At 43.3% G+C, this 14,484-nt stretch overlaps 1 protein-coding gene across 1 annotated transcript; it reads right to left on the bottom strand.

The window, feature by feature from the left end:
• Positions 1-6,166: 6,166 nt before the first annotated feature.
• Positions 6,167-14,446, bottom strand: LOC138969190 (microtubule-associated protein futsch-like). The gene is made up of 4 exons (XM_070341923.1): positions 13,852-14,446; positions 10,414-11,515; positions 9,027-9,219; positions 6,167-7,843 (listed from the first exon to the last, which is right to left on the bottom strand). The coding sequence occupies exons 1-4, from the start codon at positions 14,229-14,231 to the stop codon at positions 7,545-7,547; spliced, it is 1,974 nt and encodes a 657-aa protein (XP_070198024.1). The 5' UTR covers positions 14,232-14,446; the 3' UTR covers positions 6,167-7,544.
• Between the last annotated feature and the right edge of the window lie 38 nt (positions 14,447-14,484).

Genomic DNA, 14,484 nt, shown 5'->3' with positions numbered 1-14,484 from the left:
CAGTTGTGCATGATGTGCATGTGGTGATCTACCTGATCTAAATTTAGATCCAAAAATAGGCCAAGACCAACCGGGTCCGAGTACGAAATTAATTCGTAAAAAATTCGCAGTTCTTGACTCTTTGGGTGCAAGTCAATGAAACTTGGTAGTTCTTCTAACGGATAGCTGCCTGAGGTATGACTAAAAGCCCCAGGGGCTCCGTGCACCTTAATTTGACAAGTTCAGTACCTTTAATATGTATCATAAGTCGAACCAGTCAAGCAAACCAACTCCAAAGAGGTCAAATCAAATTTCACGCTTCAACAAATCTGAGAGGTACTCCAACGACTTCGCAGTACAGGGATTTTCGCTTTTAAATTAACATACCTATACAGAAAAGTATACGGTTTCTGACTGGCGCTGGTTCCGCGACCTTTTACCTACATTACAGCAGTTCCTTTTACTTAAGATGTATACTAATTCAAAGTTGTGAAAGAAACAAATGAACGTCAGCAGAGACTTTCTTCAGAGATTTTGAAAATCGCTTAGCAGAGCAAAAGATAACATTACCAGCTATTGTGTTTTCAGCGTAGCAATAGGGCCCGATATTTAGACGAGACAAGTATAATGCCGACGAGTATATGGATAATGCCGGGAATATGGATTGAGCGTTGTCGGCAGTGTCCTTCTAAAAATAGAAACGGGAATATGGATTGACGCCACACGAAGGTAGGGAGATAAACGCAAAACACTGGAGAAGATAAGGAAGAGTTACTGGGAATGGATCTGGGAAGATGAACAGAAAAACCAAAATCGGTTCAGCGCTGCGCGCTGAGAGCACGTGTTGAAAATTCTCATCGACCAGGTTGTGTTCGGGGTGTACCTAAGATGCCCACCAAATTTGAAGCAGATCCATCGAGAACTTTGGCCGCGCATCGCGAACACACACACACAGACAGACACAAGTCGAATATATATATAGATGTATTTGTTTTTGGAATCAGAAAATGACGACAAATAAGATGAAATTGTTTTTGGATCGTTTAAAAAAAAATTTAATGACAAGTTTCCGATTTTTAATGACCAAATTCATTAATTATTTTTTAAGCCACCAAGCTGAAATGCAATATCAAAGTCCGGTCTTTGTCGAAGATTGCTTTGCCAAAATTTCAATCAATTTGATTGAAAAATGAGGGTGTGACAGTGCCGCCTCAACTTTTACAAAAAGCCGGATATGACGTCATCAAAGGTTATTATCGAAAAAAACAAAAAAAACATCCGGGGATATCATTCCCAGGAACTCTCATGTCAAATTTCATAAAGATCGGTCCAGTAGTTTAGTCTGAATCGCTCAACACACACACACAGACAGACACACACACATACACCACTACCCTCGTCTCGATTCCCCCTCTAAACTTGACTAAATGTAAAAAGAAAGAAAGAAAGAAAGAACAAGAAAATAAATTTAAAAATATAGCAAAGACGAATGGGGAAAACCACACGAGAAATGCGTAAATGTTTTTTGTTTTTTTTAAATAACAACTACAGCAAACAAAAAAGTAACCACCAAAAATAACACAAAAAACAGACCGAGATTAAAATCGCATTCCACGTTCTTGTTTTTTTGGCGATGGGGACAGTGTCAGCTGATAAGCAATTATTGAGCGACAGTGCCAACGCGGGACTGAAACGAAGGGTAGTGATGCACAAAGACGACCCGCTGATGCGGCTCGTCAAAAAAGCGCATGACTTGATGCGGACTATGAAAGGGATAAGCCCCATCACAAAGGGCTGTCGCAACTGCAGTATTAATGGCAAAAAGAAAAGCACATATCCCTCCATATCTCCATATCCCTCTTTTTACATTTAGTCAAGTTTTGACTAAATGTTTTAACGTAGAGGGGGGAATCGAGACGAGGGTTGTGGTGTATGTGTGTGTGTCTGTCTGTCTGTGTGTGTGTGTAGAGCGATTCAGACCAAACTACTCGACCGATCTTTATTAAATGTGACATGAGAGTTCCTGGGAATGATATCCCTGGAGGTTTATTTCTTTTTTTCGATAAATACCTTTGATGACGTCATATCCGGCTTTTTGTAAAAGTTGAGGCGGCACTGTCACACCCTCATTTTTTAATCAAATTGATTGAAATTTTGGCCCAGCAATCTTTGACGAAGGCCGGACTTTGGTATTGCATTTCAGCTTGGTGGCTTAAAAATCAATTTATGACTTTGGTCATTAAAAATCTGAAAATTGTAAAAAAAATTTAAAAAAATTTAAAAACGATCCAAATTTACGTTTATCTTATTCTTCATCATTTTCTGATTCCAAAAACATATAAATATGTTATATTCGGATTAAAAACAAGCTCTGAAAATTAAAATTATAAAAATTATTATTAAAATAAAATTTTCGAAAGCGATTTAAAAACAATTTCATCTTATTCCTTGTGGGTTCCTGATTCCAAAAACATATAGATGTGATATGTTTGGATTAAAAACACGATCAGAAAGTTAAAAAGAATAGAGATAAAGAAAAGCGTGCTATCCTTCTCAGCGCAACTACTACCCCGCTCTTCTTGTCAATTTCACTGCCTGTGCATCGAGCGGTGGACTGACGATGCTACGAGTATACGCTCTTGCTGTAAAAATGCAGTGAGTTCAGTTTCATTCTGTTAGTTCGACAGCTTGACTAAATGTTGTAATTTCGCCTTACGCGACTTGTTTACAGGTGTATTGTGTGCCCAGTGCACACCCGTTTCCGACTCTCGCCTCAACCGCTGTGCACGCCAATTAGGCCAGGTAATGCTTGAACTGCGGTTCACCTTGACTACTTTTAAGCTTCTTTTTCTACTCTCTATTCCAATGTATAGGCTTTTTGAAGGGAAACGAGCTATTTGTGTATGGCAAAACACGTACGACCGTGGATTTTTTGTCCTCGATGGTAACGATGTATGTTGCATGATGACTAGGTGGGAAGGGGGGAGGGGCGTGAGGTCGAAGGGGTGGGGTGGTGATGGGGGGGGGGGGGTGGGGAAAGAGGTGGGGAGGGATGGGGGATGGTAGGGTGTGTGAAAGAGAGAGAAAGAGAGAGACAGACAGAGAGAGATAATGAGAGACATAGACACTGACAGACAGACACATAAGACAAACTCAAGACTCAAGACTCAAGTCTCCAAGACTCAAAGATGCAGACAGACAGACATACAGAAAGAGATACACAGACAGAGACACAGAGAGGAGAAAACAAGTGGCGTAAGGCGAAATAACAACATTTAGTCAAGCTGTCGAACTCACAGAATGAAACTGAACGCACTGCATTTTTTCACCAAGACCGCCATATACTCGTAGTTTCGTAAGTCCACCGCTCGTGGGAAAGGCAGTGAAATCGACAAGCCAGACTAGTGCGGTGATGGTTCGCGCTGAGCAGGATAACACGCGTTTCTGTATCTCTATTCTTTCGTACTGAATTTGTTTTTAAAGGCACAGTAAGCCTCCCGTAAACCATCACAGAGCTCCCCGAGCGTCTACGTATACATACAGTACAAGCATACTTCCATTTGAACGCTCACCGAACGGGAACATCCTGGCTGCTTTCTGTCGAGCGTGAGAAATGTTCAAAGAATTTAAATTCGTGGACTTGCTCCTCTACAACAATGGCGCCTCGTTTTGGTGCTCTTATCAATATTCAATACCGGAAATCACGCCCGGACAGTAAGCCTCCCGTAAACCATTACAGATACTGTCAGGCTTTTACACACAGTACAAACACCCTTCCATTTGAACGCTCATCAAACGGGAACATCCTAGATGCCCTACGTAAAGAGCGAGCAATTTTTAAAGAATTAATTTTGCAGATTGTCTCGAACACTTTTTGGACCCATCCTGAACTCAGGTCAACGATGTAAACTGGCCATAGCCGTGGATCGATGATTATCAGAATGTTTTTGGACCGTGGTGCGTTTTTGCGCTAGACCTAACTTTTAAAATCTAAATAATAAATTGACAGCTTGTTACACAAACATTCTTTAATCATAAAAGAATTCTTTTTTCATCAAGACAAGATCAGTACAATTCGAAGTTGTGAAAGTTTGAAAAAAGAAAAGCCCGGAAGCAGGGTCACGCAAGGGTCGTAGCAGACGACGGTTTATGCATATCGCCGTTCCTCTCAACAGTCAAAAGCCATCGCTAGAGTTCTTGTAAACCACAGCCGTTTATTTCGTGCATAAAACGTGCTATTGTAGATAAGCTCACATCGAGTCGCATTCAAATGACTAACTGACGACTACATTGTGAAAAAGGGAAACTGGATCACACGGCCGGTTCACGATGGCTCAGGGGTAAGATAAACCACACAAAAATAAATTCGTTGAAAATTGTTCGCTCTTTACGGAGGGCACCTAGGATGTTCTCAATCGGTGAGTGTTTAAATGAAAGGGTGTTTGTACTGTGTGTAAAAGCCTGACCGTATCTGTGATATGTTTTGGTATCGCTTAGGATAACGTTCTTTCGTCAAATGGGACTAGCAGACGAACTTTTGCACCCGTGTTCCAACGTTAAAAACAGTATGAAGTTCAGTTTTCTGGAGAAAATAGTGTATGAAACCGCTTTGTGTTGTTTAAATTGATGAGATGTGTGCATTTGGTTGCGTGTGATCTGTTTATTAAATGAAATATTGTTGAAAACTGACCGTCGGATTGCAGTCTGTTGTCGAAGAAACTGAGTGAAAAGAAATTTGAAAGGGGAACTACTCTTATCGCTAGACAAAGTATGAGAGAGAGTTACTTGCCTTGGGAATTTGCTTGTGATGAACGTTTGTGCACAGCAGACCTAGATTCAACCAAACTCATGGATTTTATATGGAGATTCATGTGTTCAAGCCTGTAATTGTTAATTTAAATGCGGTATGTTTGTATTGTTTGCTCCAGAGATGTATACGAGTGGTAACGCACTTGCGCTCGGAATCGAGAGGTTGCGTGTTCGACCCTGGGTCAGGCCGCTATTTTCTCCCCCCTTTCCTAACCTAGATGGTGGGTTCAAGTGCTAGTCTTTCGGATGAGACGAAAAACCGAGGTCCCTTCGTGTACACTATATTGGGGTGTGCACTGTAAAGATCCCACGATTGACAAAAGGGTCTTTCCTGGCAAAATTGTATAGGCATAGATAAAAATGTCCATCAAATACCCGTGTGACTTGGAATAAAGGCCGCGAAAGGTGAATGCTCGCCTAACAGGCTTGAGGTTTGCTGGTCGATGTGAATGCGTTATATATTGTGTGTAAAAAATGTTTGTTTGTCTGTCTGTCTGTAAAAAAAATCCATTTCACACGGCAGAAATGAATATGTAAAGCGCGGAGAGCACAGTTAATTGTGGTTCGCGCTATATAAGCTCACCATAATAATAATACTTCGTACATTGAGCGTTCGGAACTTTTCGGGTGTTTATCGAAAAATAACTAGCTCTACAAGTTTACAGAGGTAAAGAAGCAGAGGGGGGAATAAAATGTGTTCCACGCGGCAAGTCGTATCAGGGACTTAGTGTATGTGACGGTAGGACACTCGATCCGCAGTATGCATACAGAGAGAGAGAGAGAGAGAGAGAGAGAGAGAGAGAGAGAGAGAGAGAGAGAGAGAGAGAGAGAGAGAGAGAGAGAGAGAGAGAGAGAGAGAGAGAGAGAGAGAGAGTGCGTGTGCGTGCATCCGTGCGTGTTAGTGTAAGAAAGAGAGAGTTGATGTTATCTTATGGGAACACATTTCTGGCCTGGTGGGGTGAAGAACTTCTGTAGTCCTTGTTGTACGGCGCACGAAAGGATCAAAGCACACACACACACACACAACTTGAGTCACACTTGAAAGCATCTGAAAAGAAACTTCTTTCAAGTCGAGAGATAGGATCCATGCGAAGCCGCTTTCATACAAATAAAAAATTAAAAAATAAAAATAAATAAGTCGCATGAAGCGATATCTAAACATTGAGTCAATCTGTTGGCCTGAAATTAAAAGATCAATACTGATAACCCGGGAAAATTCATCACACTGAGACTAATGAGGCTTGGCTAGCCTAAACCTGAAGAGTGAGACGGGTCGCGGTACCATAGCCTCCGCTTTTTTTTTTTTTTTTTTTTTTTTAATTTTGAGCACATGTTCTGAGTTAACATGAAATAACTCTATATTTTTGGATTCAGTTGGGGATTCAATACAGTGCAGTACATTTACAATGCAATACCATACAATGCTATAAAATTTCACGTTATCCTATCAAAGAAATTTCTTTGAGTCAATCAATCATTCAAAAAATCAACCAACAAATCAATCACTCAAGCCTCGACCCCCGTAAGTGCCCCACTAAACAAAGAAAGTCTCTCGGGATTCCCAACGTGAGTTATAAATAGAACATTGTGTAATCTCTATTTGATTTAATGACCGGTAATTTTTAATGAGTTGGGGCATTCTGACCAATCACAGGATTTGTTTAATTAAAACGCCAACTTGATTGAATTACAATTGCTATTAAAGACCAGACACGTGTTTTGACACTTATGTATGTCTGTACAGAAAAGTATACGTTGTTTTTACTTACGTGTATGTCAGACACGTGTTTTGACACTTATTTTATTACTTTTGACACTCTCCGAATGGTAGCTTCTGTTGGCATGGGAGACTACACAATCCCAAGAGGATATCTGTAACCAGAAACACTTTGATTTAAGTGTGGATTAATATTTGTTAAGGAAGAATTTTGACATTTATACAAGTTTTAACTAAGAAATTAGATTAAAACGAGAGAAATTTGAAAAGACCTAAAGGGAGATTATGTTCTGTACCCCTCTGTGGATCATCACCAGCTAACTGAAATAGGCAGAAATAAAATGCAACCATTGTCGAACCAGTTTCTGCGGAGTGCCATCAATTCTGTAGCCACTTTTTTTTCTTCAAGAAAGAAACTGAAGAAATTAGCAGGGATGGTCAAATCGTCCGCCTGATCGCCAGGGGCGAGTAAAATATCTGCCGGGCTAGTAGAAACCGCCTGGTAACTCGCCCGGCTGGCCAATGAAAATTCTGGTCAATTGCAACCCTTTTGTAATGTAATGTCGAGTTGTAAAGCCATATAAGCACTGCAGATCAACTGCCAGGGCCAGCGAAATGTCTGCCGGGCTAGTGACTTTCTTGAGGTTACTCGCCCGGCTGGTGAGTTAAAAAAAAATTGAGATTTGGCCATCCCTGAATTAGGATAAAACCGCAAGCTGACGCTGTGATAGTAAATACGAGTTTAATTGTATACACACACAAAAACGCACAACAGAATGGAAGCCAGACATCCTTATTCCTTATCCTCTGGTAATATTGGGTTCATAGTGGTCAAACAAGGTCCTATCATATTGCCATGTCCATTCGATTCGGTCTCCCAGTTGTTCACTCAAATGTCAGTTGAGTACAGTAAGATTGAGGGCAAGAAAGCCCGCTTTAAGCCGGTTTTTCGCGTTAGCCCAACTGGTCATCCTCGCTTATCCCGCGCGCCCCGTCGCCCCTCCCCACATAATCGTGCGTGGTTTTGCTCACTCAAATGTCAGTTGTGTCTAGTAAGATTAAGGGCAAGAAAGCCTGCTTTAAGCCGGCTTTCTGCATTGGCCCAACTGGTCATCCTCACTGACTCTCCCTCCTCCTTCCCCTTGGTCTTGCTCTCCCAGTCGTAGACTCGGAGGTACTGGCACTTAGCTAGCTGCTCCACAGAGTTGCGGTCCACTGACCCCGTCAGCCCTAAGCTCCGCTTCTTCATCCTCCTCAGCAACAGTTCCAGTTGATTGCCCTTAGGTGTGTCAGATACCTTGTTGTCGCTTTCTGCTGCTGCGGGCGGTTTTGGCTCGCCTGGGAAAACAAGAAAACACCAGAAATGGGCAACAGCAACAAGCGTGTTTCAAATACAACATTTTCATTTTTCATTTTTTTTCATTTTACATTTTCATTACTTTATTGTCCCATCGCTGGGAAATTCGGGTCGCTTCCTCCCAGTGGAAAGCTAGCAGCAACGGAGTCGCGCTACCCAGGTGTCTGCGTGTTTAGGTGTATTCAGCCACCTGCACTTATGGCAGAATGACCAAGGTCTTTTACGTGCCATTGTGATGACACGGGGGTGGGACATGGCTTCGGTCTCTGGGTCTGCACATAAAGTTGACCCGTGTCCGTCCCGGCCCGAATTCGAACCTGCGACCTTCCGATCACAAGTCCAGTGCTCTACCAACTGAGCTACCGGGCCCCGGTGATCATGTCTTCTTTACACAACCATCTCCTCGAAATGCCCAAAGTGTGCTCTCCGTTTTGCTACAGTTTTAATTAATCTCACCTGCCTCCCTCATCATCCTCAAAACTACGCCCTCCCCCCCTCTTTATACCGTCGTCATCACTTCCTTAAAGGTGTAGCCTTCTCCTGCCACAATGTGTCAATTGTTAATAGCCCTAGTCGTTTTACTTCAACTCTCCTATCTTCTGGCCTATCCCTATACTTGTATATTACGAAGAAGCTATAGACAGCCAGCCAGGCTAACTAACTATTTGAGTTGTACGTCGTCTTACGAACAATTAACATATCTTGTTTAACCTTTAAGGACCAATTGGCCTATCGATCCCCCTATCCCTACCCCTTCGGTCCTGCATTGCCAAATGGGTTGAAGGGACGTTAAAACCCCCAAATCAACCCTCCCCAGTAAAGATCGACTCACTCCCTTTGGAGACTTGATTAAATCGGGTTTATAAAAAGGAATCGGGGGGGGGGGGTGCTTAACGTCCTCACAAGGAATTTCCTATTTTTGACATGAATGTGGTCATATGCTAAAACTAAATCGGGTTTATTTTCTTCATTCTTTTTTCAACAGGGGAGGGGGTACCACTAGATTGTGGCCGCGAAAGGTAAATATGCGCCGAAATGGCTGCAATCTACTGGCCGTATAAAATTTCATCTCACACGGCATCACTGCAGAGCGCCTAGAACTGTACCCACGGAATATGCGCGATATAAGCCTCATTGATTGATTGATTGTGCAATATCGCTCACCAATCTGTCGCGCGAAGAGGTCCGTGAAGAACTTGTCGATATCGCCTCGCCTGGCCAGGTCCCTCTGCTGTTCCTCCCTGAGTAGCTTGGTCTGCTGGTAGCGGCCCTTGCCTCTGGGCAGGGGGAAGCTGCGGCGTGACGGCTCCATCATCAACGGCTGGAGGTTGCCGCGCACGCTGCGGTAATACTGCACCTGTCAAACATCATTCCGTGAACATACACTTGAACGTGCTCTTGTGCAGGAAAGCCTCCACCTACCCACAACAATCGCTCTCAAGGACCCCGCACTTTTTTTTTCTATATAATTCACCTTTTCATAACGACCACCTGTCAATGGTGACCACTTTTGATCTGTCCCTCGGGTGGTTGTTATACGAGGGTAGACAGGTACGGCTGAATCATTAAAGGGAATTTGTGTACAATAGATCAATCAGACGCCTCATTGTTTCATTGCCACACACGATGTACACCCGCACTCACAAAATAACTTATCGTATACCGCAACACGGTGGCCTAGTGGTAAGGCGTCCGCCCAGTGAGCGGGAGGTCGTGGGTTCGAACCCCGGCCGGGTCATACCTAAGACTTTAAAATTGGCAATCTAGTGGCTGCTCCGCCTGGCGTCTGGCATTATGGAGTTAGTGCTAGGACTGGTTGGTCCGGTGTCAGAATAATGTGACTGGGTGAGACATGAAGCCTGTGCTGCGACTTCTGTCTTGTGTGTGGCGCACGTTAAATGTCAAAGCAGTACCGCCCTGATATCACCCTTCGTGGTGGACTGGGCGTTAAGCAAACAAACAAACAAACAAACTTATCGTATATCGTTTAATGTCTGTACATCCGTGCAAAGAAAGGCCTCTTAATCAGAGAAATTAGAGTGAATTTTCAATTCAACATTACAATTTCAGACAGATACCAAGCTTGTACATATGTCATGTCTCACTGATTAAAAAGAAAACTGGAAAGGTTAGTTATTCGAACGATTAATAGACGAAATGAAACTCGCATTGCAGTACGTCGACCAGGTGACAATTTGAAATGGACGGGCCTACTTAAACGATAATAAGACAAGCTACAGAAGACGACCTTAGTGCAGTTGAGATATGTGTCTTCGCTCTCAGAATAGCAAAAGTCGAAGGGAAAAAAGCAATTTTCAGGTATTCGTAATGTTGACTCTTGTATGAAGATATGCCTATTCGTGGAAGACAAAAGGGAATGCGGTGACTGAAAAAGTACAAAAAGGAATTGCTTAGTGTGCAAAAGAACTTTCTGGAGAGTATTTAAAGACAAATATGTACAGAAAGGAAAAACAACATGTACCAACAGAGACAGAGCGCATTGCCTTTCTGGTGCACACACGCACACACACACACCACTACCTACACTCACCATCGGTTCGCTATCCAGCAGCTTCGCTCGTTTTCGGGCTTCATGCTTGCGTTCGAGCCTGATCTGAGCCGCCATGCTTTTCTTGCCCTTGGCTATACCTTGCTTTTCATCTTCTGAAATAGCCTCCTGCACTGACAGAAACATGGCGGCGTCTTGCATCGCTCTGTCCCGACTCGGAACGCTTCCAAACGACACAGATTGTGGCTCGTCCAGGTCTCGAGCGTATGAGATTTCGTTGAGAATATCTTCTTCCGACTCCATGATGGAAGAGAAAGGTGTGGAGTTCAGGCCGCTGACAAATCGATTTGAATTTGCGGCCACGCTCTGCTCGGGGTGATTTGGGGGTTGTTCGTGATGGTTGATGCTGTCGTGTGAGCCTTCTTTTGTTGTGTGTAACTTCTTGTCGTCTGTGTTACCCATTCCCGAGGTGATCTTGCGAGTCGGAGGAGAATATGGTCGATCCTTCCTGACCTCAACAACTCTGCTGTTTATTGAAACTTCGCTCCTTGTCTTCTCTTCCTGCGTTGATTGCTCACCTTCCGGCGGAGTTTCAGTCGGTGACGTGACTTCCGGTATGACGTCAAGCGAAGTTTCGTTCAGCCCTGCGCTGGGTTTTGGAGACCTTTGTCTGGACATCTGCAGAGGAAGATCTAGAGGTCTGCAGACTTGCGAAGGACGGGGCGCTTCGGGCTCTGACAGCCTTCTTACAGACTTGTTCTGGTTCTGCATCTGAGACAGATCTGACCTGTTCATACCACTGCTTTTCCCAGGCTCACTGGCTCTTCGCTTACTTTTGGGCACCGGCTTCTTTTCCGTGAGACTACCCTCCGCAGTGTCTTTATTAGACCCTGGCCTTGTGTCACGGGACTCTTCTGCAGCGTTGACCTTCGCCGTGGCATCCTCAACCTCTTCAGAGCTCCCAGCTACAATAGCAGCGAAATCAATGATAGATCCCAACATGGCAGCCGGATCTTGCCTGGACATGGGTTGTTCAGTGTCTGGGCTCTCCGAGAGGTATGCCCGTCTCTGTGCCATGAGTCGTCGGCCTGAGATACTCTCCTGCCCCCTTGACGCTAGCTTCTCGGATGCGTTCCGCCGGAATCTGAAATGACAGGGACACCACCATAAGCTTGAGCTTGTTGTTGATCCTTTACATGTATTATTATGCTTTATCCATAATGTGTTGAATAAACACTGTTTAAACCAAATGACAGGGACGGCGGTGTACATGGTCTGAACCTCATAAAGACTAAATGATTGTGGGCTATAAACCTGACAGGGTTCTTCTGTGTTCCTGAGGTTTTTATTGTCAGGGTACCCTTATGGTGAGAGTTTTGCATGTCACGCCCTCGGGAGCGGAGTTTCACAGCTAAGATCACGTTAAAGATGCAGTGCAGGAGTCAAAGCATTGCTGAAGCAACGATTGGTCTTTTTGTTGCAGATTACGATATAAACGGTCAAAAGCTTTACACAGCTATCTCACAGGTGACTATACATTCCTTTAGTGCAACCACCCAAACGAAACTTTATGCGATTTGTCAGTTCGCATCACCCGCCAAAATGTAATTACCATTTCCCGTGATCACGTTCTGGGGCTGAAGGCTGTGTGAGGTATGCCAAAATGGACCCACATACATGTACCACCTTTTACAATTTTCTTACGTAAACAATGTCTTGACTTAAAGTACCCAAAACAGAACAAATTCTGCTTCTCGCCGAGACTAAAAGACTTTCATGTAGGCTTTTTACGTAATTATTTCACGTGCAGGGCCTGATGTGAGCCTGAGCCGCGTTTTTCTCCCCCGAGAATGCTCAACATTAATTCGTAACATATTTGCAGTTTTTGATTCCTTGCATGAAAGTCAATCAGAATTGGTGTGTGTGTGCGTCTGTGTGTGTGTGTGTGTGTGTGTGTGTGTGTGTGTGTGTGTGTGTGTGTGTGTGTGTGTGCGTACGTGCGTGCGTGTGTGTGTGTATGTGTGTGTGTGTGTGTGTGTGTGTGTAAGTGTGTGTGTGTGTGTATGTGTGTGTGTGTGTGTGTATGTGTGTGTGTGTGTGTGTGTGTGTGTTTGTGTGTGTGAGAGGTGTGGATTTTTATTTTTTCTATTAGCTCGGCTTCTCCCTTGCTTTATATTGACATAAGTTTCAATGTTTTATACTTGATTAGATATTCGTACTGGTAATGTAGTAGTTTCCAAAACTGTATGATTAATGTTGACATTTATAACTTTTGTTCGTGTCGGTTAAAGATTGTCCTTTTTACATTTAGTCAAGTTTTGACTAAATGTTTTAACATAGAGGGGGGAATCGAGACGAGGGTCGTGGTGTATGTGTGTCTGTCTGTCTGTCTCAGTGTCTGTCTCTGTGTGTGTGTAGAGCGATTCAGACTAAACTACTGGACCGATCTTTATGAAATTTGACATGAGAGTTTCTGGGTATGATATCCTCAGACGTTTTTTTCATTTTTTTGATAAATATCTTTGATGACGTCATATCCGGCTTTTCGTGAAAGTTGAGGCGGCACTGTCACGCTCTCATTTTTCAACCAAATTGGTTGAAATTTTGGTCAAGTAATCTCCGACGAAGCCCGGACTTCGGTATTGCATTTCAGCTTGGTGGCTTAAAAATTAATTAATGACTTTGGTCATTAAAAATCTGAAAATTGTAAAAAAAAAAAATGTTTATAAAATGATCCAAATTTACGTTCATCTTATTCTCCATCATTTTCTGATTCCAAAAACATATAAATATGTTATATTTGGATTAAAAACAAGCTCTGAAAATTAAAAATATAAAAATTATGATCAAAATTAAATTTTTGAAATCAATTTAATAACACTTTCATCTTATTCCTTGTCGGTTCCTGATTCCAAAAACATATAGATATGATATGTTTGGATTGAAAACACGCTCAGAAAGTTAAAACGAAGAGAGGTACAGAAAAGCGTGCTATCCTTCTCAGCGTAACTGCTACCCCGCTCTTCTTGTCAATTTCACTGCCTTTGCCATGAGAGGTGGACTGACGATGCTACGAGTATACGGTCTTGCTGCGTTGCATTGCGTTCAGTTTCATTCTGTGAGTTCGACAGCTACTTGACTAAATGTTGTATTTTCGCCTTACGCGACTTGTTTATTGTCTCCATCTTTATGTTCTAGTTTAAGCAGGGTCAGATTGTTAGACTAAACGTCAGCCCAAAAACTCCTTCCTTGAGTAATAAAAATCGTTCGTATGTTCCTTCTCTCTCTCTCTCTCTCTCTCTCTCTCTCTCTCTCTCTCTCTCTCTCTCTCTCTCTCTCTCTCTCTCTCTCTCTCTCTCTCTCTCTCTCTCACTCACTCACTCACTCACTCACTCACTCACTCATTCACTCACTCACTCACTCTCTCTCTCTCTCTCATCCTCCACCTCCTCCTCCTTCCACTCACAATTAAGATCTGACCTTTGAATGACCCTCCTTTGAAGCAGTTCAACAGCCAGTTGCTCCTGCATTTTCTTCATGCCGTCTCGCATGGCTTGCTGTCTCCGCTTGTACCCGTTTATCTTCGCGCGGTGCATGTCCTTTTGCACACGGCTCTGCATTTTGCACACAGCCCGCTGTTGGCGATTGATGAGCGACATCGTGTGCTGGTGATCGCGAAACCAGACGTTGACATCGTGCACGAGACGGTTTCGGCTGGAGGTGTTGTAGAAGAACACCCGGCTGGTATACTCCGGTTTGTCCACCCGTTTCAGCTCCGTGAGGTTGTCCTCGTTCAACTTGCTCAAGGGCTTGTAGGAGCTCTTCTTGGTTTTCTTGACTGGGGGCAGCTTGGCCGCCATTGTGGTTCGAGGACTCTGAAAGAGAGGATAGATTTACTAACACTGTATAGTTATTCAGGGATGGACACCAAAACTAGCTGTAGAGCGAAGTCTGATCTGTGCTATTCGCAAGCACGGTGCTAGCAAACTAGACGTCGAGAGTTTAATAATCATCACAGTTATGAAGCATTTCCGAGTAAATTATTGCATCTGAATTATTTGTTACAGTACAGTGGATGTCGTAGTCTTCCGTAGGCCAGGTTTGTCAGAAACC

This window comes from Littorina saxatilis, linkage group LG6 (assembly GCF_037325665.1).
Source record: "Littorina saxatilis isolate snail1 linkage group LG6, US_GU_Lsax_2.0, whole genome shotgun sequence".
In the NCBI taxonomy this organism is placed as follows: domain Eukaryota; kingdom Metazoa; phylum Mollusca; class Gastropoda; order Littorinimorpha; family Littorinidae; genus Littorina; species Littorina saxatilis.
Note: the sequence above shows the minus strand (reverse complement) of the source record. Positions and strands in the feature narration are given on the sequence as shown.

Excerpts from the sequence above, each read along its gene's own strand:
- LOC138969190 (XM_070341923.1), bottom strand. The coding sequence starts at position 14,231 with ATGGCGGCCAAGCTGCCCCCAGTCAAGAAAACCAAGAAGAGCTCCTAC. Across the intron at positions 11,516-13,851 it reads CAAAGGAGGGTCATTCAAAG|ATTCCGGCGGAACGCATCCG; the intron begins GTCAGATCTTAA and ends CTGTCATTTCAG. Across the intron at positions 9,220-10,413 it reads TGCTGGATAGCGAACCGATG|GTGCAGTATTACCGCAGCGT; the intron begins GTGAGTGTAGGT and ends GATGTTTGACAG.